This window comes from Pholcus phalangioides, unplaced genomic scaffold (assembly GCF_987345545.1).
Source record: "Pholcus phalangioides strain wild (caught in Gottingen) unplaced genomic scaffold, Ppha-v1.0 ptg000008l_1, whole genome shotgun sequence".
In the NCBI taxonomy this organism is placed as follows: domain Eukaryota; kingdom Metazoa; phylum Arthropoda; class Arachnida; order Araneae; family Pholcidae; genus Pholcus; species Pholcus phalangioides.
This window is the reverse complement of record NW_028301601.1, coordinates 53,728,943-53,754,511: the sequence shown is the minus strand read 5'-3', so window position 1 is coordinate 53,754,511 and position 25,569 is coordinate 53,728,943. Positions and strand designations below refer to the sequence as shown.

The 25,569-nt window shown below is 39.3% G+C and overlaps 1 protein-coding gene across 1 annotated transcript in view; it reads right to left on the bottom strand.

The window, feature by feature from the left end:
• Positions 1 to 420: 420 nt before the first annotated feature.
• Positions 421 to 25,569, bottom strand: part of Mip (Myoinhibiting peptide precursor) — a 163,865-nt gene continuing 138,716 nt past the window's right edge. The window contains exons 2-3 of the mRNA XM_089234918.1: positions 20,500 to 21,132; positions 421 to 1,477 (exon numbers count right to left, since the gene is read on the bottom strand). Coding sequence (XP_089091044.1) covers positions 1,428 to 1,477; positions 20,500 to 21,118 — 669 coding nt within the window. The 5' untranslated portion in view covers positions 21,119 to 21,132 and the 3' untranslated portion in view covers positions 421 to 1,427. The remainder of the gene's footprint in view (positions 1,478 to 20,499; positions 21,133 to 25,569) is intronic.

Below are 25,569 nucleotides of genomic sequence, written 5' to 3'. Positions count from 1 at the left end.
CAAATATTTTAAAATATCAATTAACTCAATTATTTCTCCCATTTACTTGCTTTTTTGAGGCTCCGCAAATGATTTCTTTTTATACAGTCGAAACCCGTTGTAACGAATACAGTTATAGTGAAAAAATCTCGTTTTAGCGAACGCTTTTCTAATCCCCCCAGATAAGTTCAAGCAGGAACAATGCAAAAACCTAGAATTCCTTTAAAACGAAATTTCGTTATAACGAACGCTTTTCTAATCCCCCAGATAAGTTCACGTAGGAAGAATGCAAAAACCTAGAATTCCTTTAAAACGAAATTTCGTTATAACGAAGGGATTTCTCCAGTCTCTTGGAGTTCGTTATAACGGTATTCAACTATATTTAAACGAATATAACAATAAATAAACGACGATAGACCAATATTAATGACACACAATGATGAGTTATATAATACCATGACCATAGTTTTATTGAAAATAACATACTCCATGGTATATATATTCTACAAGAGCAGTGCGTACCATCTTCCATTTTTTTTTTGTGTATATATATATCATTTATATATATCTTTCAAAACACATATACATACACACGTGATCAATTACATCAATAATACCGATAATCAGGGGATTATTATAATTAATTATAATTTTGTTTTCTCTTCTTAAAGGACACATATATATAAGCATGCTGGCGGAAAAAATTGGCGCATGTTTGGCGTGAAATTCTACTCAGTAAACAAAAGAAAGGCTCAGAATATATATACCAGAATTTTTCGGTAGATAATATTATTGTTGCTGCTGCTGCTGATATACCGATTTAAGTAAATATTTCAATGTAAATTTGATAATATATTCCATAGAAAGCAATGGAGTGGGGGGGGGGAAGGATAATCACATGATACGGATGGAATTCAAAAATTGGCGATGATCCGAATTATCGGGCGTAAATTTCAACTTAATAGCATCATTTGAATATGACGAAATAAATTATTTTCCAATACATCCAGTAAATTATTTTTTAATACATTCAATTATAATTACACAACATACACGACATGGCATTCACTCAAGGAATACGCAAGTAACAGAGACACAAACATTCAAAGCATAACGCTAAGTATCTAATATGAAAAGCAAGCCAGAAATTATCATTTGTTGTTAGATAATTATCCAATAATTAACCTTCGCACACGTCAAAAAATTCATACATATTTTTGTCAATTAAATGGTACATTCACATGCACATCATGGCATCGTCATTTTCCAGTAAACAAATACAATATCAGCCATGTTTTTGTTGTATAATAGATGAAGGGGGTTTGCGGTAAATTATTTCTCATTTCCAAAGCGGTCATCAGTTCGATAATTTGTTTAGGGTATATATGGGGTTATAGGAGCAATACAGGCTGACATGAACGTTTCTTTTTCACCATGGCATGCACGCTTTAAATCCTCTCTGAAAAGTCGTGGTAATCCTCACGGTCTTGGTAATCATCTGGAATAGGAAACAAAACGGGATCAGAATACCGCACTCTAGTTTGGATCGTATCAACCTTGATAATAACAATTCGCACTCATAACGAATATATTGCACACATGAAAAAAAAATGCAATACAAAGAAAAATATTTCAACATGAAAAAACATTTCAACATAAAAAAACATTTCAACATGAAAAAACATTTCAACATGAAAAAAGTATTTCAACATGAAAAAAAATATTTCAACATGAAAAAAACATGATGCGCATAAGAAAAAATATTATCACTTGTATACAGATATGTTACTATCCACTGTAAAATGGATAATTTCCACTTTGAAAATAATCCAACGGAGTTTTTGCAACCGGCAACGTTGCATCGGTTGCAGGGGGGTGGGGGAGCTGCAGAAATTTCACCTGCCCTGACCGCATGAGTCTGTATGTGAACGTATGTGTAACCTGACCATATGAGTCCGGGAGTGACCGTTCCGTTTGCATGAGCAAGTGTGTAAGAAGTGACCTTGCATTCACACTTGGTCACTAATACGGTCACTCACTTGGTTTCTCATATGGTCAATCATTTGGTTTATCATATGGTCATTCATTTGGTTTCTCATACGGTCACTCATGCAGTAACTCACTTGGTTACTCATATGGTCACTCACTTGATTACTCATATGGTCACTCACTTGGTTACTCATACGGTCACTCACTTGGTTACTCATACGGTTAGGAAAGAAGGAATGTCTCGAGACGAGTATCAGGACCCACGGCAACGCCAATGCAAAAGCTGCGGTAGATTTAGTATTTTCAAAGTGGAAAGTATATCAGTTTTATAGTATTGGGTGAGATATCACCCAAAGTAACGTGTAGTTAATTCCATTCCATTAATCAACAATTAATGACAACGATATAATTAACCGTTACAGAAACTCCATTGGATTTAGTGTAATCGTTAGTTATCATTAATTAACTAACGATTTCGCTTTTATTATGCCACAAAAAAGATTTAGTAAAATGATAATTAATTGTTGGAAAAACCCCGTTGGATTTGGTACACTTTTACGCTATGAGAACGGATACTCAGTGAAAAGTACTCGATATAAAGTGATAGTAACCGAGAAAAGGCCCATGGGTTCGAATCCGTTCATAGAACATCAGAAGCAAGTTCTTTACCTACCGAGCCTAGAGTGACCACCGATGGATGGAGCCTTCATTTCCCACCCACTCATTCATTTCCACTGGTTGGAAATTGCCGTATGGCGATATATGACCGGAGTTGGTGTGTGGTAATGTAGTAGTAACCGAGAGATATCCGGGCTCTCTCACACTCGGTGATATAAGTACTTTGTCCCTGGGGACTCGGGTGCCTCCGGGAAACCTAAACATTTATTGAGCTCGAAAAAGATATATATATATACATGGGCAGGTGCCATTATGCACATCACCAGTAAGCAAGAACAAAATTTATGATCGAAAAAAAAAAATATATTTACGACCGATTTAAAGTGCAAAGCATCCGAGTTATAGTGCACTTAATATTTATCCCAAACAAAAATGAGCGCAATGATATATTAATCAACAGAGAGATACAGAAGACTACTCAGACTATATTTTACCGACTAAAATGCGATCATAATCACGGGACAGCACCAATTTTCTCCAAAAACGTTGCGAGAAAATTATTTGTCAAATTGTCAGTCAATTATTGCTTATAAACAGACCTTGGTTGGAGATAAAGCAGAATCGTACACAGGGAGGGGCACAGGCGGCCCATGCCCCCCTCCCCCAAAACAATAAAAATTATTTCTAAATTCCTTTGTAAAATGATCAAAAACATCGAAAGAAAACATACATTTATATGCTATCTTAATCAATTTCTGTTAATTCAGAATGCTTTCTGAAGGTTTGCAACCGAGATTTCTCTAGAACAGACATTCTTAACCTACGGGCCGCGACCAAAGCTTGGGCAGGGGTCCGAGATGGATCGTACGAACCAAGATTTCCTATCGAATGATTGATACTGCGAAAGAAATTGCGACAAAATATAATTTGATAACCTTCTAACATTTTTGTGGTTCCCTTTTTCTGTTGATGCCATAAAGCACGTGCTTATTTTGCTTAATGCGGCGCTGCCTGGGTTCGTGTGACGGCGCGGACGGATGACTTTTCTTTTGCGAGTTCACCCAACACCACCTATAGAAGATATTCTTCTGTAGGTGGTGTTGGTTCACCCCGGCACGATATCCAGAAAAATACCACTGTTTCCTTCGCCCCTATCTCTGTTTCCATACTAATTTTTTCCTCCATCATCATCACTATCACGTTCTCGTCCGTGATTGGCTCCGTTATATTTTCCTTCCTCCTCCTTCTCACGTGACCGGTAATTTCATTTCGACTCTTTTTGTCCCGAGTAACTACCGCTATATGGAGTTTTTGCCTTTTGTCATCTTTCCATTTTTGTTGGCTACTGAAGAAGGATCTTGGTATTGTTCCGAAACGCGTCTGGCTGCTGTTCTCTTCATATTTTGGGGGGGGGGGGTTTCTTTACGTCGTATTTCCCCTCACGTGTATTATTTTAGCCAAAAAATAATTTATTTGTAACTATTTTCTAAAATAAAAAAACTGGAGAAAAATAAAAAGGAGAGTAAATAGAGAGTGTGAAAATAATTATTTTCATAGATAAATTGCCAAGAATCAAGAAACGACGAGTAGCCACCTGTTATCATTTTTGTTAATTTTTCCTTTCCATGTCAGTCTATAACCCACTTGTGCAGTGGGATTATGCAGTCATTTAGAATGACGTGTATTATCCTAAATCCTAAATATGGCATAGTGACCTGTGGGTTCCGACTGAAATTGGCGAACAGTGCATACCCCTTAGTCATTTCTTAGCCATCCTGGACTAGTAGTGCGATTTTCGCCATGGTTGTATATGTTATCATTTTTAAACTACTTAGAGTTTAATATTACCCATATTGGGTTATTAATCTAGGAAAAAGAAAGCTTAAGTAGGCTGGAGGGGAAATAGAAAGCAGAAAGTGTCACTGAACAGGGCAGTGACAGAATGTCACTTCATCAGCCTGTTAGGACGTCATTAAGTTATAATTAACGCTATTCTTTTAACACTAATCATTCATCATAATGCATATATTACCTACTCTCATTTTTATATTTAGCGTCAACCACATATCATATTAATAAATGCGATTATATGTTATTAAATGCAGTTAATTATGATTATTTGATTAAATATATATTATCTACAAATTTGATATTTTGCAGTTGGTCTAATTATTTACACTATATATAGTTGCTTATATACATTTTTCACAATCCCGGTGCCTCCGGTCTTTTCATAACCAGAAAGTTTTTGGGTCTGGAAAAAGCTGATATCTGATCTTTTGGGTAACTGGATATTTCCCTAACATGTTGGTATTCTGACTCTTCAAGAGTTTGGAAGAGATTATTAGCCAGCTTTTGTGCAAATGCGTGTATGGTGGGCATTGCAGTATCCTTTCTTATACTTCTATTCCTGATGAACCACACAATTGTGGTTCCCAGCATATATGTGTTGATTGCTCGAGTAGAGCCACACTGGTGCAGCATATAAAAGTATGGATCTGATAGCCATTTTGTATACATTTAATTTGTTCTTGATTGTCAATGTTGATCTGCTTGCAAGTATGCGTTTTAAAGTGTGTTTTGCTACGTCTGCTCTTTGTATTACATAATTGCGTTGTTGCACAAATGTCAATCGTTTGTCAATTATTATTCCCAGGTATTTAGTACTTATAACAGGTTCAATGAATTTCTCCCCAACCACTATAACAATATCAATAAGTTATATATAAAAATTAATGCGTAACATTTACATTAACGAGTAAAAAGAATGAACATAGATTGAACATTTTTTGAATTAGACATAATTCAAATCAATTAGATTCACATAAAGATGATTTTATGTAATTTATCAGAATATGTATACATTACATATATATAGATGGGAAAATCAATAATTTGATGAGCAACAATTACAGTTCATCTTAACGACGGCAGATGTCCATGCAAGAGAAACCGAAATAAACCATTTTTTCCCCCAGTCACATAATGGGATATACTGTACAAGATAGATTAGTAATTATCGATCGGTGGTATACGCACCGGTGGAGTAATCAAGGTGTTGCATTTTTAGTTATACGCAACAACCATACCCATTTCTGGGTGATATGCAAGCCTGAGGTGCATTTCCAGTTGGGGGGGGGGCAAGCAAGTACCTACGCAATTATATATGAAAATAAATAAACATTTTTTTCGATATACGCAACGTACTCCTGAATATTTAGGGATACTGAACACTTTTAAGCAATTCTAGGAGGACACATGCCTTGTGCACATTTTTGGGGGGAGCAGGAGCGTACGCAGGATTGGGGCGATAGGGCACCTACGCCTTCCCCCTAAAACTGATTGAAAATGTTAAAGATTCTTGTAAAAAATTCAAATATTTTTTCAAAAACGGCCAACGCATTTTGCGCACACCCGGTATATGACAACGTATTGTATAGCTTTATGGGGATATTTCTAACCCGAATTGTGTAATATCTTGGAAGTTACATAACATCACGCGTATGCGTATACTGCGTGCCATTTATCTCCTGAATTCCTAACATGCCAAGATGTATCGGCCGGATTCCACGACTCGCCACGCGCATGCGCTCGTTTTACAAGGGCCCCCTCGTCTCTATCTCGTCTCATGGGGGTACATACATACTTATACCTCGTTTCAAACGATTGCTTCCCTTTATAACAAATGACCTGTCGAAAAGTAACTATTAATAATTCCACGAGTATAAATACACACGAGGGGAGGATGGATATATGAATACATTTAGTAGAATTGCATACTAGAGAGAGAGCCGTGAAATTATGGCATCCCGGTAGGATGTTATTATTGTTATAGGATATTTATGCGTTTAGAATAATGTTTTGATATATTTCATGATTCAATGGATAGAGTCAAATATTTAATTAATTTGGTGTTTTGGGGTAGAAATTCGAAAGCGATGAATCACGCCAAGGTGCTCCGTCTTGGGAAGCCGCGGGTATCCGCGAATAATGATGCGCATTTCGGTTGGTAGTTGAGGGAATAATGATGACCCGGGAAGAAATTACCTGATCCGTTCGAGTGGATTTATGGACGAAATAGTAAAGCAAATGGTGAAATAGAATTAAACAAGCCAGAATGCGGATTCAGAAAGTCACCCAACTTCTTGAGGAAGAACGCGGGCGCCGTCAGTTGCGATGAAAAATTGGCCAAGCTGCATGAAGTCATCAAGAACTAGCGACTCAGCATGCTTTTGCGTATAGTTTGAGACGCTATAGGGCTCGTTGCCATGTTGCGAACATTGTGCTGCAAGAGGCTTCAGCAAGAAAAATGCAAAAAGGTTCTGCGTCTCTTTTCTCCTATAACATGAATGAATGAATTCATTCTCCTATAACAGGGGTTCTCAACCGGTGCTCCGCGGAGACTCGAGGAAAATAATATAAATCAGTAAATTTGATAGATAAATGAATAAAAGAGGCCTACAGGTTCTCTGCCATAAAAATTATGTACAAAAAAGGGCCCCTCGAGTCAAACAGGGCTCCGCCATAAAAATTATATACTGGATAGGGCTCCGCGAGACAAAAAGGGTTGAGAACCGCTGTCCTATAACAATGATTTAACCGTTTAAGCTTCAGTTGTCCCCTGGAAATGCTTCTTATGTTTGTTGGGTTACCTGAAAACGCTCAAGAGTCTTGGAAACCCTAAAAAATACTTAAGAGACTTAGGTACCTCACCTCCAAAAATGTGCAAGAGACGCTCATCAGCAACAAAAGCTAGAATGCTTTGCTTACTCCATAAGACATTCGTTCGAGGCTTGCGTAGAAGGCAAGTTTATTCCAAGAAATGCATAAAAGGCAAGCTTATTACAAGAAATGCATAGAAGGCAATCTCACTTCACAAAATGCTTAGAAAGTAAGCTTTCTAAATCAAATGCATAGAAGGCGAGCTTACTGATAGAAATGCGTAGAACGCGAGCTTACTGATAGAAATGCGTAGAACGCGAGCTTACTGATAGAAATGCGTAGAACGCGAGCTTACTCATAGAAATGTGTAGAAGGCAATCTCACTCCAAAAAATGCAATAGAAGGCAAGCTTTGCAAATAAAATGCACAGAAGGTGAGCTGAGCTTACTCACAGAAATGCGTAGAAGGCAAGCTCTCTCTTGTGCCAAGAAATGAATAAACGGCAAGCTTACTTAATAAAATGCGTAGATGGCAAGCTTAGCGCAAGAAATGCATAGAAGGTGTGCATATCCTACGAAGTGCTTGACAAGCTAAGGCACAATTTGAAATGCGTAGGATGCTCAAGTTACTATACGTTGTGCCATTACTGATTATTTTTCGCGTTTCCCAGAATGGCTGGTCTACAACAATTGTTTCCGACTCCGCATTTAGGCGGGGTTTAAACCTTTTCAAGCGGTTTTTAAAATTTCGCTGATCCGCATTACAACTGGCACAGTGGAAATGTTAAAGAACATGTGGGTAATTTGAAATTTCATAACGAAAAGTTTTGCAACACAGGTCAGGCCCCTTCGGGGCAATGGGCTTAAATTGCGTAAGCGTCAGAGTCTGGCGGTGATCGGGGAGTAAGTATGTAAGTTCTGCCAACTACATATTAAAAAGGAATTTAGTCATCAATGAATTTTCATTTATCATTGATTGCGGAAATTAAAAAAATATTTTTACAAAAAAAAAAATCCAATCAATGTCCAGGAAAAAATGGGACATATGGTCACTCCATGTATGGTAGTCACCCAAGAAATTTTCGTCCATAGGGGGGGGGGGGTCACGCTTCAGAAAGTTTGGGAACCATTGATATTGGTTCCATTCAAGAATTTTGTAAAGATTGGCATAGCTTGTGAGATTTTTTTGGATATCATTCATGATCTTCCGTCTAGAGAGAGAGAGAGAATCGTTTCTTCCCGTAATTTTTTAAAATTATTCAATTTTTTTAAATTGAATTTAACAGGCAATTTACATTTTGAACTGAATAAAGAACTTAGGGAAGGGTGATTCTTAGGGGAGGGTGATTCGAATGAAATATATCTGAAAAAAAAATCATTCAAAATCGATATGTGAAATAATATTGTTATAGTGACATTTAGTAGTAAATAACACAATTTAAGAAAAAATTTCAGAATATCATCAGATAATAAGCGGATATAAAACGTGTAAAAATTAGAAAACCATTCGCAAAATAATTTAAAATATTTAAAAATATTCTGATTGATTCAGTTGAAACTACTGAACTAATAAATTAATAAGTAAATATACTATGTATTATTGGCTATATATAATATATTTAAAGTACACGGATTTGTAAAATTGTGTTTCTCACAGCCAATTTTTATTGGAGGACGTGATTGTATACTTATGGCGTCAAGATAGAGTACATAGATTGCATTAAACTCTCCGGTTGGCCTACTCGCAGCATTACGGCATCCAATTTACCCGTATTTGTCAGGATTGATGGACTGACCAATGACTTCTTAGAGCCTGACACGAAGTTCAAGCTCCGGGTTATCATCAAAAATTTATCATAAAGCGATACGTGCCCATACGTTTTGCCACTAAATCAGCCAAGGGTGTGTCGAAGTAATTTGTGAAACGAAATCATATTGGAAACAGTTATTACGCAGTGATTAACAAACTGTGTATAGCATGGTTCCAGTGCTTGATTGGGATCACACGCACGCAGGGCATGAATGTCAGCAGACATTTAGAATTTTAATTCAATCCGGAGAGTGGAAATTTTTGGAATCCATGAATTAAATAATAGCGTTGAACTTTTCCCATTGACTAACCACTATTTTCATAGGACAAACTGTGAGAAAAATTCAGCGTTCCTCAACCTTTCTGTACCCACCGACCAGGGTTTACGGAAAATTCACCGACAATTCACCGCTAGGAAAATTCACCGCCAGGAAAATTCACCGCTAGGAAAATTCACCGACAACAGTTCGATGCGAGTCAGTTAGCGAGGGAGTGAGCAATTGAGTAACTGAGTCAGTGTGCGAGTGAGTGAGCTACCGAGTCCGTGAGTGAGTGAGTGACTAGGTCACTCGCTCAATCACTTACTCACTGGGTCCCTCACTCACTCACTAGGTCACTCACTCACTGGGTCCCTCCCTCCCTCCCTCACTCACTCCCTCTCTCCCTCCCTCACTCACTCCCTCTCTCCCTCCCTCACTCACTCTCTCCCTCACTCCCTCTCTCCCTCACTCCCTCACTCACTCAGTCCCTCTCACTGACTCAGTAACTCAATTGCTCACTCCCTCGCTAACTGTCTCGCATCGAACTGTTGTCGGTGAATTTTTCTAGCGGCGAATTTTCCGGCGGTGAATTTTCCTGGCGGTGAGTTGTTGGTCGGTGAATTTTCCTAGCGGTGAATTGTTGTCGGTGAATTTTCCAGACATGAACGACCAGTGATATGTCCGAAAAAAAATCCGGATTACTTATCTAAAGCAAGAGTAGAGTGACCATATGTCCCGTCTCGTATTTTTTGGCCGTTTTGACCTCATTTTTACACTCCTGTCCGGATTTTTTCAACGAAGCTCACTTGAATTCATGATCTACACTTGAATCATGGATGGAGATAATTTTCATAACTTATGAATTACATAATAATCATGGCTATAACTTATACAAAATCATTAAATATACAGGATGAATTTAATTAAAGTTCCCGTACTCATTCGAATACCGCCAAAATTTCAGGATATCTTAATGAGACCACGGGAGAGAGATTTATGCAATAAATAAAAAGTTCGATTTTTGACCACCAGGTGAATAAGTGGCTCTTTTTTTTATTGAATTTTCATTTTTTCCATGGTCCATATAGAGACAGACGTAGTATATACCAAGTTTCAATGGAATGCGTCCTCCAGAATGGGCGCCGCATAGATCTAAGCGACGCCAGAATACTGAAACTATTCGGACCTATATAGCGCCCGCTCTGGTGGACGTATTCCATTGAAACTTGGTGTATATACGTTATATATGGAGCATGGAAAAAATGAAAATTCAATAAAAGAGCGCCAATTATTCACCTGGGGGTCAAAAATTGAACTATTTTTTATAGCTATTTTTTTATATCTTTCCCTGGACAGATCGTAGCGATCTCTTGGGAATACGTGCTGATCACAAATTATATTTAATTAATAATATAGCGCAAATCTCTCTCCCATGACATCCTGAAACTTTGGCTGTATTCAGATAAGCAGTTTTTGAGGAAAAACTACTCATAGATATACGGGAACTTCAATTATAATCACCCTGTACACATTTGGTATTGCTCAACCTCTTTTTTCATGAACTACAATTGCTAAATTTTGTGCAATTTTAGCAATAATTTGCAAATTACAAATTATTGCAATTAAGGATCGGAACTTTGTGTATTTTTCTTGATCAGATATGATTATCCAAATTTTTTGTTTTAGACCATCACTCATTTCCCGGAGATCGTTACGATCTGCCCTGGGAATTTGTTAGTAAACACCCATGCCCGAACCGGGATTCGAACTCAGACCTGCACAGCCAGAAGCTAGCTCCCTAACCACGGTACTGCCAGGTCCAGGTTACGGCGGTCAAATTTTTTTTTATTAGGAATCACTATTAGCAATTATAACAATTGAATTATTCAATTAGAATTAGTTTATCAAGTTCGCCTGCGGATCACCGTTTAGGGAAACTTTGCCCCGGCACCCCCTAGCACGTTTCGTCCCCAGTACATTTGGTCCGCAGACATTTCGCCAGCCCTGACCGTATGAGCGATCCAATGAGTGATCTATTGAGTGACTCTATCACTCACTTAGTCACTCATACGGTCAATCACTCGGTCATTCACTCGGTTACTCCCTTGGTCGCTCATACGGTTACTCACTTGGTCGTTCACGTGGTCATTTACTCACTCAATCATGTAATTTCTCACGTGCACATACTCATAGAGTAACTCACTTGTTCAGTTATGTGGTCTTTCACTTGGTCACTCAAACGGCCAATCACTCGGTCTCTCACTTGGTCAATGATACGGCCAGTCACTCGGTCTTTCAGTTGGCCGCTCATACAGTCACTCACTTAGATATCTGTAGATAGATAGATAGAACCGCTCACAGCCCCGGACTGATGCAAAGCACCTTACTTCCGTTACCTCAAAAGAGGCAGAGTTGTGTCGGAAAAGTTAGCAAAGATTTCTAGTAGTGGCTCCCCTCGCCCCGTGCTCGCAAGATTCAATTTACTCGCGTCGTTCTCCCCATGAAGACAGCCATCAACTCAATGCAACATATAAGCCATTTGACAAAAATGGGTGACTGAATCCAATGTCTAGGGAGAAAAATTGCACGTGCGCCCAGTGGCACATAAGGACCGGAGACCACAGCCTGGGATTTCGAAAGAAGTGTGGAAAAGACTTGTGGGCAAGAAAGAAGAAAAAGAAGATGGCATGTTGAAGTGGGAGAGAGATTTGGGAATGGTCTAAATACACAATGCTTACAAATTACATATATATAGCACCTCGACTGTGACGGGAAACGAAGAAACAAAGCCTCCGTCCACAGCGCTGAGCAGTTCTGCTCGCCCTTCCCCTTACAGAACATGCAATATATACACACACAGAATACAGTGTACAGAATTAGATATCCATACAGTCACTCACTTGAGCATTCATATGGTTGCTTCCTTGGTCATTCATATGGTCACTCACTCATAGTCACTCACTTGGTCGCTCATTCAGTCACTCACTTGGTCGCTCATTCAGTCACTCAGACATTTATACAGTTACTCACTCAGACATTTATACAGTTACTCACTCAGACATTTATACAGTTACTCACTCAGACATTTATACAGTTACTCACTCAGACATTTATACAGTTACTCACTCAGACATTTATACAGTTACTCACTCAGACTTTATACAGTTACTCACTCAGACATTTATACAGTTACTCACTCAGACATTTATACAGTTACTCACTCAGACATTTATACAGTTACTCACTCATACAGTCAATTTCACACACACTTGGTCACTCATACGGTCACTTACCCACTTATATGATCACTCACCCTAATCACTTGATCACTCATACAGTCACTCATACGATCAGGGCAGATGAAATGTCAGGTGCGAAATTTTCGGGGATATGAAACGTACCAAGGGCGAGAAGTCAGGGGGGGGGGGTGAAATGTCAGGGGCGAAATTTAACGACGACGAAACGTTTTAGGGGCGAAATGTCCGGATCCTCCTGATCACCTGCGCCATAGGTTTAAAAATGCTAACGGTTTGGACTGATTTCATTGCTATTTCCTGTACACTTATATCCGTAGATCCTGTAGATCAATAACAACATTAAGAATGCATTGCTTTAGTGATAAAATTTGTCGAATACCCTTAAGTGAGTCATTCGACGTTATAAGCAAAGAGTTCATTAACATTATTCTCTATGGGAATCAGTCCGGATAACCAATTATATACGTTATAGCCGAAGTGTCGTTATAACTGAGTTTGACAGTATTTTAAATCCAGCTGTTTATTAGTTTCATGTATTTCATGAATGTCATGAAACATTAGCTGAAGACAGCTTAGTATTCAGTATTTAAACACGGAACACATCAGCGTATTTCTCGCTACGAAAACGAATAGACTATAGTTATTCCTATTGTGTGAGCTCAGTGTTATAAAAAGTGCATTTTGGACTTCTGCAAAATCGGGTTTTAGCTTTGCTTTCTTCAGCCTCTCCGTATTGATCTATATATATAAAATTGATTTTCTATATGTATGTCTGTGTGTGTGTGTGTGTTTTCTATACAAATCTACAATTTTAAATCGATCGTCGCCAAATTTTGCTTATAAACCAAATGGGACCCGACTTGAACGATAGGCTACTTCAAAATTTTCTCAGAGCAGGGCAAATGCCACAAATGGGCAAAAAAACTGTCGGGCAACAATGGTTTTTGGGCCTCAACAATCACTTTCCGAATGTTTACTTTCGTTACCGTGGTTCCCTAGCAATGCGTTTCAGACGTGTATATGCCTTTACAATGGTTTGTCACTTCTTTAATCCTGTTAGTATATGTATAATATTTATGCCTTTATAATGGTTTGCCTCATTTTCAATACTCCCAGTAATGAGGTTTTTTTGCATGACGTCGTAATCATCATCAGCATCGCTTTGAGGGTCAGGAAAAGGGTGATCCTCGTAGAAATCAGTGTTAAAATGCCGATTTTAATGTAGAAATGCGGAAATTTGCTGGGATTTTCTGCCACATCAATAATTTTAAAAATTGGATAGAATTCTCAATTTTTGAAATATTGAGTTTGCTTAGAGATATACGAAGCCCAGGAGATATATAAATATATTAAATATGAAGTAATTACCCGGACCTACTTTTGAGTTGGATGTCCATGCAATAACATTGATATTTTTCAACTTTTTATTTACATGTTCTCAAGAATAAAAATTAATGTCTCCATATTGTCTTTTAATATTCAACTGCATAAATTCATATAGTTTAGGTTGTTTCAAAATTAATTATGGGCCCATAAAGTACATCGAAAAAATTCCACAGCTTTACAAGGATACAAGGATACAAATACAACGCCACAACAGGCAAATTGCCCAACGAGGTGGCTGACTTAAGAACATCATGGATCCCCGAGCCATTTTTTGGAGGCCCTACCTACTACTACACCACACATGCACCCCGCCCACAACCCCCCTCCCCGCGGAACCCCCCAACGAATCGGTACATGCGGGAATGTACGTGTAGTGAAACCTGACGTGAAGTTTTGTTGTTTCTCTGTAATGCTTGTTATGTGTAGTGCTGCCATCTGCTACAAGTTTTTCAAACTATGAGTGAAGTGGTATGATTGAATGATTTATCGTTGTAGGACTGTTGCTCTCTGTGGCGAGACTTTTTAACGGGGAGATCGGCTCGCATTTGCGCCTTGAAGTTGGGAACCACAGAAAACCAACTTCAGCCGACCACCACTGTGGGGTTCGAACCCGGATCCTCGCATCGCGAGTCCGTCACTATAACCACTCGACCACCACAGCGGCACCTTTAACTAAGCATTTTTGGAAGCTCAAACAGGCAGATGGATAACTTGAAGTTCAGGGGGGGGGGATCGAAATACTTAGCGCTCCTTAAAAAAGGGGGCAAAAATATATCTTCATTTCTATGTTTCTTTAAATCTAGATTTGTTTATTTCATGAGCCGCGCAGGAAGTCGCCATATTGGTTAACATGTACACAGTTTGTATGTCCCTCAAAGAAAGAGGGGGGGATATCACGTGATCCAGAAAGCCTCACCAAAGTAAACCCGGACAGCGCCGGGTATTATAACTAGTATGAATATAAAGTTCTTCAAATTATTTATTATTCTTATTTGAGTCATTTAATTTACGACTTATTATTGTTTACAATGGATAAACCAGCATTCGACAATAAGAAAGCCGATAAAAATGTTTTTTTTCTCGGACATTCATGACTAAATTATGATCCATAATACGTGATAGTTCCTGGAAAGTACCCACAAGGCTTCAGGCACGAACAAATTTCACATAAATAAGCAAAAAAATTGCATAAAAATTTTCCGTGTGGCAACAAACGGAACATTTCTGACAAGTTATGAGCTATAAATCTTTAGGAAAATAAGCCGTTATAATCAGTATATTATCAGCGAGGGGTAATGAATTTCCCCGAAGGGAATAATTAAAGGAATGAATCCAAATTTTATCTTCTACGCACAGATAAAAATCAGTGTTTAGACCATGAAATGCAGTTCGACGAGTTCAGTTTTTACAAAAATTTTCACAAAAGAATTGAGAACAAAAGTGCTTTTTCCAAGAGAATCGGAAAGCTTAGAGAGATCAGTAAAATTTAATGAAGCTGAAAATTAATTATATCATTCTAATGCTTCAAGGAAAAATCCAACTTTTGAAAGTTGATCTTGCGGATTGTTTTCGTGTAAAAATGTGTTTTCCTCATTCATGTGCAGTTTCATGCTTGTATGAGTCTATTAAAAATCCCGAAAACAACCGGATTTTCCTTTTTAGAACGTGAGGAAATATCCCGGTTTATTGTCTTTTTCTTTATAAAAGATATGAATGGTTTTTTTTTCTATCATAAAACATTAGAACATAATACGGCATGTTTTACGATGAGTATTTTACAACATTTTGTGTGTAATTAACGTTTGTTGAATCCTTTGTATGCCTCCCCCACAAACACACAAAGAGAGTTTTTCCGGATTATGTGTATTAGAAATTGTGGGTATTGAATAAAAGATACTCCAAATTTTAGGTGATATTATCACTTTTATGTGTGGGTTGCGTATAAAATGCTTATTGGGGGGAAAAGTTTCGTATTAATACAAGGTTTGTCTCTTGAAAATTCCGGGACTGAAATTAGTGTTGAGAAAGAAATGATTTTATTAAACAAACAACTGACTATGATGAAATTGGAGAAACCGGTAAAAATATTATTGCTACTTAAGAGACCGTTAATACTAAGATTGTATACAAGGACGGGTAAAAGTTGTGCAATGGGTGGTGTAAGACAGTAATATCCTAATTTTGAGAAAAATAGCGTTTTGAAACAAAATTGGTGTCATAGGTTCCAATGTTAAAAAAAATTTGATTTCACAATTTAGAGGCGTACTATTGAAGCTGTAACTTAGTTCATTTTTTCTTTCACAATTTTAGCGCTCCTAGATTACATTTCTGGACTTGGTCAGAATTGTTGAAATGTGACTTACGCCACTGTAATTTTAATCCGTCCACATACATCATTGCAAAATTAAGAGAATCGGAACTTTTTTGTCAAATTTCTGAAAGGAAAATGGACAGATTTTAATGAAATTTGGTGCGAATACACAGTTGAGGCGCTGACATTGAAAAGGGTGCAAGTCCCCAAAAATCGAAAAACTATTTTTTTGCTTAAAAGAATCGAGGTTCTTAGGCCAATAGCGCTGAAAAAGAGTTCATAGACGATTTAGTTTAGTTCCAGTTGATGTCAAGAGATGGGGCAGGTGGTAACTCGACGGGCGGTTGCTTTGTGCAAGCATCAGGACGGGGCGCGTAGCCTATAGGAGTTCTGTTTGTAACCTACCTTTGTTTACATCTGATTTGAAACACCTGTAATATTTTCGTGCTTTCGAAAGTCATTTTTGGTTGGTATTCTTTTTCTCGATAGGGGTCATTCAAGTATTACGTCAGCATTGGGGGGGGGGGTTTCGGATTTCCTGACTTTTGATGATAGGGGGGGGGAGGGGGGAGGTTGAAGGTTGCTTACGTCATCAACCACCCCTTTCTGAAGATATGAAATATTATAAGCTGGTGACGAAATTTTTCTGACAGGAGGAGGAGGAGGAGGGTGGGGGGGGGGGGGGTCAGTGTTTTGCTGACTTAAAAATCTGCTCACTTAACATTTAATTTACACCTTGAATTGAATAGAAAATTTGGTGGTGGGGAGAGAATTCGTTGAAAATCGACATATTATTGTTATAACGACATCTATAGTAGTAAATAGACATAATTTAAAAAAAATTTTTTTTTTTAGAATACTATCAGTAAAAGCAAACAAAAGACATGTAAAAATTAGAAAACCACCTGCAAATTGCAGAGTGATCTGTCAATGTGCTGCGGGCCACTTGAGTCATCTGGAAATACAACTAGAGGAGAGCCAGTGCCGTCTTAACGCATGGGCCCACCCGGGCATCTCAAAGAAGAGAGGCCTCAGTAAAACGAGAAGTAGCTGAATGTTTCGAGAAGTTACAAAATAGGGTCTCAAAAAAAAAAAAAAACCCTTGGCCCGGGGGGGTGGCATGATGCTCTTAAGACGGCCCTGAGGAGAGCAGGCAGGTCTGGTGCCCTGGATCGGAGGGACGCTAATTTCACCCTTTGACCTCTTCTTCAACATTACAAGGGTTGGGTGCCAAATTGCGTGTTTGCCCCGGCTGACAAAGTATCTAGTTGTGACTCTGTGGAAATGCACCGCGGGTCACTCAAGTGATCTGAAAGTGTGTTGCGGTGCACTTGAGTGATGCGGCATGAGCTGCTGAAGTACTCTGCGAATGTGCCACAGGTCACTGAAGTCATCAGTAAATGTGCCGCAGATTTCTTTTTAAAAAAAATTTGGTTTCATGTCACGGGCCACATCATATGACTCCGAGGGCCACATTTTGCTCTCGGGGTCATGGGTTGAGCATATATGGTTTAAATGGTAAAGAAACACAAAAGCAAGAACCGTTCTGGGTTAGAGCTCTGTCAGCCCTCCCCCCCCTCCGCCTCGTGGGACCATGTAGATGAGTGGTAAACCTTCAAGTACCCGGGGCCACGCTTACAATTTTTCTCGCTGGGCGGTGGTTGCTATTGCCAGAATTTAGTACCATTGCCTTTTTTCTTTTACCATAATATAAACTGAAGAGCCAAAAAAAAACTGGTACAGGCATGCGTATGCAAATAAAGAGATATGGAACCAATCAGAGTACGGCGCTGCGGTCGGCAACGCCTATAAACAGTGTCTAGCAAAGTTGTTAGATCGGTTACTGCTGCTACAATGGCAGGTTATCGAGATTTAAGTGAGTTTGAACGTGGTGTTATAGTCGGCGCACGAGAGATGGGACCTAGCATCTCCGAGGTAGCGATGAAATTTGGATTTTCACGTACGACCATTTCACGAGTGTACCGTGAATATCGGGAATCCGGTAAAAAATTAAATGTACGACATCGCTGCGGCCGGAAAAAGATCATGCAAGAACGACGACTGACGAGAATCATTAAACGTGACAGACGTGCAACCCTTCCGCAAATTGCTGCAGATTTCAATGCTGGGCCATCAAAAAGTGTCAACGTGCGAACCATTCAACGATACATCATCGATATGGGCTTCCGGAGCCGAAGGTACATTCGTGTACCCTTGATGACTACACGACACAAAGCTTTACGCCTCGCCTGGGCCCGACAACACCGACATTGGACTGTTGAGGACTGGAAACACGTTGCCTGGTCTGACAAGTCTCGGTTTCAATTGCTTCGAGCTGAAAGACGTGTACGGGTATGGAGACAACCTCATGAATCCATGGACCCTACATGTCAACAGGGGACTGTTCAAGCTGGTGGAGGCTCTGTGATGGTATGGGGCGTGTACAGTTGGCGTGATATGGGACCCCTGATACGTCTAGATACGACTCTGACAGGTGACAGGTACGTAAGCATCCTGTCTGATCACCTGCACCCATGCATGTCCATTGTGCATTCCGACGGACTTGGACAATTTCAGCAGGACAATGTGACACCCCACACGTCCAGAATTGCTACAAAGTGGCTCCAGGAACACTCTTCTGATTTTAGACACTTTCGCTGGCCACCTAAATCCCGAGACATGAACATTATTGAACATATTTGGGTTGCCTTGCAACGTGCTGTTCAGAAGAGATCTCCACCCCCTCTTACTCCTACGGATTTATGGACAGCCCTGCGGGATTCATGGGGCCAATTACCTCCAGCACTACTTCAGACATTAGTCGAGTCCATGCCACGTCGTGTTGCGACACTTCTGCGTGCTCGCGGGGGGGGGGGGGGGGACCCTACACGATATTAGGCAGGTGAACCAGTTTTTTTGGCTCTTCAGTGTAGTAGTAGTAACATAGTTTGACATCGTTTTCGGGTGCTTGTATGAATCTGGCGAGCGCCGGATTGCTCGAGGATACCCGGTAGAACGGGTAGACCGGCCGTCAAGGAGACTCTGGACTATTGTCTAGTCCAGTGTCATCTTAACTCATTTGTTTAAGAAGACTATTCTGACTTTGTTAAGAAGACGTTGTTATTTAACCTGTTACTCAGGAGCACTATCCTGAACCTGAAGCACTTACGAGTGCTCGATGACCGAACATTCTTCTAGTCTATATTTTCCCAGGTTTAATTTTTTCCGAAATTTTTTAATTAAAAATTTCAAATAGAATACATGTAATTAAAAATGAATTTTGTGTGATTTTGCAATGTTCCCACCATTAACGCGGCTTTATTTACATTTAATTAAACCTCAACATTTTATAAGGCCAGCTGTATTATACGAGGCTACCGTCGTTATCCTGGCTAACGTGGACCGACCCTAGCTCGGAAAAATTGATGTCTTTACTGTATTTCTAGAAGGAAGAACTAGCCAGTGGCCGTTCCAAAAGTATCGTGTGGGTGGGTATCTAGCTAGAAAATCCCAACCTACCGATTGACATACTTAAGCTCGGAAATTCGCATATCTCATCATCAGGCGATAGGGAAGGGCACGCACCCGATGCCGTGCCCGTGTGGTCCCACACGTCGAGACGGCGCTGAGTTGAGCCATGTCTGGACAGTACGGCGAGTGGTCCACTTCAAGAATCTATTAGGATAGGTCAATTGCTGTGGGGTCTTGCGTCATCACGCAAAAAAAACCCCCCTTTTTTACGTATATTGGGGTTCACAACACCGTGTACAGTCGGTCCCAGAGGAATGAACTCGGTTGTTGTATAGGTTCCGTCAATCAAAGAACGGCGATTAACTTCAATTCTAAATGTTGCTAAACGGAATTTGCGTTTTTATGGAGAGGATAGTTGTTACCCAATGTCTCCTCTCCTGCCGTGAGGAACCACGCACGATGAAAATGCTTCCTTCTCAGGCAAAATCACTGAACACACCATTGGTGTATGGAGCCAAATTGCCTTGTTGCGCCCAGAAAAATGGATGCACGCAGATGATTGAAATAGTTAGAGGGAATAGTGGTTAGGGAACCATTTTGTTCGCTTCTTTTTGATCCTGCATTGCATTGATAATGCCAGCTTGCTTCCCCCCATTGGCAGAAATCTTGAAGATCACTCTTTTGAAAGACAAATCTTGAAGATAATGCTTATAATTACGATCATTAACTAGCTTCATTGATATTTAAAGATACGTACCTGCCACGGGCAAGCCATACAAGTCCTCTGGCGTCAGGTCCGAATCTGACCGTTTGCCCCACATTCCTTTCAAGTTGTTCCACTGGGTCCTCTTGCTGTTCTCCTCGGCGACGGCAGCTTCATCCATGAGCCTCTTACCCCACATTCCGGACAGGTTGTTCCAACTGCTTCGCTTTCCCCACATTCCAGATAAGTTGTTCCAGTTGTTGTTGTTGTTACCGCGTTTTCCCCAGCCTCCAGACAGGTTGTTCCATCCTCGCTTTCCCCACATTCCAGACAAGTTGTTCCAGTTGTTGCGCTTTCCCCAGCCGCCGGACAGGTTGTTCCATCCTCGTTTGCCCCACATGCCGGACAGGTTGTTCCAGTTGTTCTTCTTGCCCCATGCTCCGGATAAATTGTTCCATCCTCTCTTGCCCCACATCCCGGAAAGGTTGTTCCAGTTTCTTTTGTCTGGTTCCTCGGGGTTGCCGTGCGAATCGACGGCGCCAGCGATGGATAGCGGTTCCATTTCGGCCGCCGTGAGTTGGTGGTCGGTCTTGTGCTGAGTGACTAACGGGGAACAAGAAGTCAAGTCCATGAGGGGTAAAATGAATAGGAGGATAAACTTTGCAAGGGTCATATTAGATTCTTGACCTGCAAAGAGACAACAAAAGGGAGAAAAATAAAGATTACATTGATAATGTAATAGTGAAAACAAGGGCAACACCACATCAGTCTGAAAACTTTTATTGAAGGTATTGAAAGTGCATTTGAACCATAACATGCAAGAAATTTCTGAAAATTGTAAATTCGAATGCACAATTTATTGAGGAAAATACACTCTTGTGAGAGCAAAGTTGCTCAACCTTTTTGCAACCACAAAGCTGGAAAAATGGTTGAAAAACTTTGTGGACCGGTGGAAATGGAAGAAATGTACGGCATAATTTATGGAAATATAAATGTATGAAAATAGGGGAATAATTGAGTTATTAGGCCTATATTCAAAGCTCGTACAGAACCAAAAAAATAGGGGTGGAACGCGTTTATCCTGTTTTCCTCCAAACTTTTCTTCGTTTACTGAATTCAAATATCTCAGTGAATACTACACGTTACTCTAGGTGGGACAGAGCAAAAACTTTTTTATCGGGTTTTTGAGCACAGGGTGTCCGTATAAGTAGTTATTTTTTATCTTAATAACTATACAATCCCTTGCAATATGAATGACTTATCTAAGGTCCAGCGGTTATTTGGATACGTTTTCTAATTGGAAGTGTGACTCTAGGATCAACGGTTCGCCGGTAAAATATGGTGCTATGCACCCTGTATATATTCATGTAATTTGTGCGGTTGCACAAATTATGTCTCTTATATGAAATTATTTCTCTTATTCATGTAATTTTTGCCTTTGGCTGTATTCGGATAAGCAGTTTTTGAGAAAAACTATTCAGAGTACGGGGACTTCAATTATAATCACCCCGTATAATCTTTGATGTCTTCATTCCTCGAAGTTTCTCCTCGTAGAATTGAATATGGCAATGCAGTATAAGTTGCGAATATTACGAATATGCAGCTAAACTCGATTATAACGACATCGATTGTAACGGCACCTCAACTACGACGTCAATAATTTGCGGTAACGGCTGAATCCCATGGAGAATAATATTAATGGGCCTTATTTTTGTAATGGCCCATACCTTTTGATGAAACGCAACGACTACGAATATATACCGGTCCTTTTCCACAGGGATCAAATCAATTCAAGTCAGTTTAGGTCTAGACTGTAGGGCGAATGTTTTACTTCCCAGCGAAATTCATTCAGCAAGATTGCTTATTTTATGGAACAAATGTAAACCTAAGGGCCAAAAGGGTTATTTTGGCCCTTACTAAACCCTTATAAACCCAACTAACTCAAAATTTCTGCTCGAGAAATGATAATGCCGCTTCCTGGGGGGTAAGATAAGTTTCCTTTCTCTTTACCATAATCGAGTACGACATCATCAGGCTCTCCGAGACCGTTCATTCCTTTGGGAAACTATCCCAAGCGCTCGTGTCTGCCTGTCTGGTACAAATGTCTGGCTGTACAAAAAAACACAAAATATATGCTAAAAAAATTTTACTGTATTCAGATAACCAGTTTTTGAGAGGAAACTGCTCAGAGTACGGGAAGTTTAATTGTAATCATTACGTACATAACGCGTATTATGTCCTGTAATTGCTGGCACGGCATTTATCTCATCTACCGTCCGTCGTAGAGTTATGATTCCAATTTAAAAATTTGCTCAAAAGGCGTTCAAAAATTACCCATTACCAGTTTTGAGAGTGAATATACAGTGTGTAACAAAATAAAAAAACATTAAATTTTTAAACGGTCCCCATGTAATCTAACTTCCAATCAGAAAGTTGTCCTGTCTCTCCTGCGGGAAATGGAAAAAAGAAAAAAATTCCGCGTTTCTAAAGTGCAATATTCACAGAGGGTTGTTGTATTTTTGAAATATATGACATCCATATTTTTATTATGGGCATCTTTTTCTCAGTCACCTTGTTGGGCATTTTACCTGGAGTGGCGTTGTATTTATATTTGTATAGGTATTCGAATTCGAAAAACCGACGAAATTCGGGAAAGAACAGCGTGCGGAAAACCTTTTCACCCGCATTTAATGCAGTTTTTTCCCCTCCATCTTTCGAATTCAAACACTTCTGTGAATATTGCATTTAGAAACGTGGAATTTTTTCGGTTGATCTCAGGAAGTACAGAGCACCAACTTTCTAATTGAAAGTTAGATTACGGGGCGACCGTATAAAAATTTAGATTTTTTTTTTTTAATTCTATGACACACTGTATTTTCACTCTCAAAACTGATACAGGGTATTTTTGAGTGACTTTTGAGCATTTTTTTAAATTGTAATCGTACCTCTACGACGGACGGTTGACGAGATTAAATGCCGTGCTAGAACTTACAGGACACCCTGTATAAATGAAATGCTATTCTGCAGTGGAAAAATTTTCTTTTGTCTGAGGAATTATTTTGAAACTAATAAACAACATCACTTTACTTTTCTAAGTCCCAAAAAGAATTATTTTTATTTAAAATTAGAGTCGCAATTTAATATTTTTAATTAGAATATCAAAGCACAAAAAAAACTTCTTAATGGAAATTAACGATGCTTTAAACAAAACAACAAAAAACTTTCCCAAACCTGGAGTTCCCGAAAGTGGGGGGAAAAAAAAGATTATACGCGCAATCCTTACACATATTCCAGTTTTCTCTACCGTAATACTATTTAATTCCTAAAAATAACTGGAAGGTGATGAAGAAAACGTTATTTACACGCGAATTTTCCAGAATCACAGCTATTACACAAATGCGATATTTAATATTATTTTATCCCTTTCAGGAGCATTTACTTTTTTGGAATTTTGGAAATGTTTTTTTGCATTTTTGATTCTCAAAAAATGCTTTTGAAAATATTATAAATGTCAGCAAGTTTTTTGTTTTTTGTGAAGAACTAATTCATTTCGTTCAAATTTTTTCAGCCAAGATACTTTATAATGCAGGGGGGATATTCATCTTACGGAGGATTTTAACAACTGGCTGTTGCGAAGATGAATTTCGGAAAGAGAGTGAAAATTCAACTGCCTGTTGTGCGGGGAATCGAACCAACGTCCTAGACCACTAGACTACAAAGGCAACGAATCGCTCACTCTTTCCTTGGAGCTCGTACGCACTGAAAGGGAACGTACATGGACGGGGCCGGACCAGACTCGGGCGAAGCTCACAACTGCTGACGCTGCCACCAGATGGCGACTTATGGAAGGATGACGTCACTCTCCACTATATATTAATTTAATAGCATAGTTTCCCAACCTTTTTTGTCCCCTCGCCCCCTTCTTCAGAAATTATTTTGTCCCATTGTTCCCCCCCCCCAAGGCAATCTAACCCATAGGATCCTATGTTATAACCATAGCTTCAACCGCTCCTATGGAACATTCCATCGCCCCCCAGGGGTCGCTAACGCTCACGTTGGGAATCACTGATTTAATGCATACTCACAACATAAAGTTGAATTCTCTCTGTTTCCAAAATTAATCTTCGCAACAGCCAGTTGTTAAAAACCTTCGTATGTATAGCGGAGAGTGACGTCATCCTTTCATATATTCATCTTCACATACAATTTCTTCCAGAATTTTAATGATAAATTTTACGTAATCAATCATCCTTCTCCCCCGGAAGCACTTTTTCCTGGAAAGCCATCTTAGAAACCCCCGAAAGTCCAACTTGAAGTGCTGCCCTCTGATGAATGCTCCCCAAAGTTCATATTCACCATTCTTCTGACACAAAACTTACACAATCCTATAAGTCAGAGCTTACTCCCCGCGGTTAAGTAAATAAATAAATTCTAGAGTTAGATAGAGAGTGTAACCCATACATTTGTGGCACCGGGGTCTGAAAGGGTTATATTAAGTGGGCTTAAATGGGAACGGTGACGATGGAGCCGTAGGAAAGAAATAAAATATAGTCGAATCCCATTTTGACGAATACCGTTATAGCGAAAATCTCGTTTTAACGACACTTTTCTAATGACTTCATATAAGTTTACATGGGAATAATGGAAAAACCTGGAATTTTTCATTTATAACGAAGTGATTTCTCCGGTCTCTTGGAGTTCTTTATAACGGGATTCGACTGTAATACATGCAAATAATAAGAACAAATAAATAAGTACAAAAAACCATTTAATTGACAGCGTGATTACAACACAGCCGGCGGTGTATACAAAATAAAGTACACACAATGATAAGTACTTATTAACTTATTATTATTTTTCGCGTACACTCTCTCTCTTTCTCTTTTATTACTGTACACTTCATTTTGTACACCACAGACTATGTCGTACATGGACGGCCGGACCTGACTCGGGCCAAGCTCACAACTGCTGACGCAGCCACCAGATGGCGACTTATGAAAGGATGACGTCACTCTCCACTATACATTAATTTAATGCGTAGTTTCCCGACCTTTTATGTCCCATCGCCCCCTTCTTCAGAAATGTTTTTGTCCCATTGTCCCCCACCCCAATGCAATCTAACCC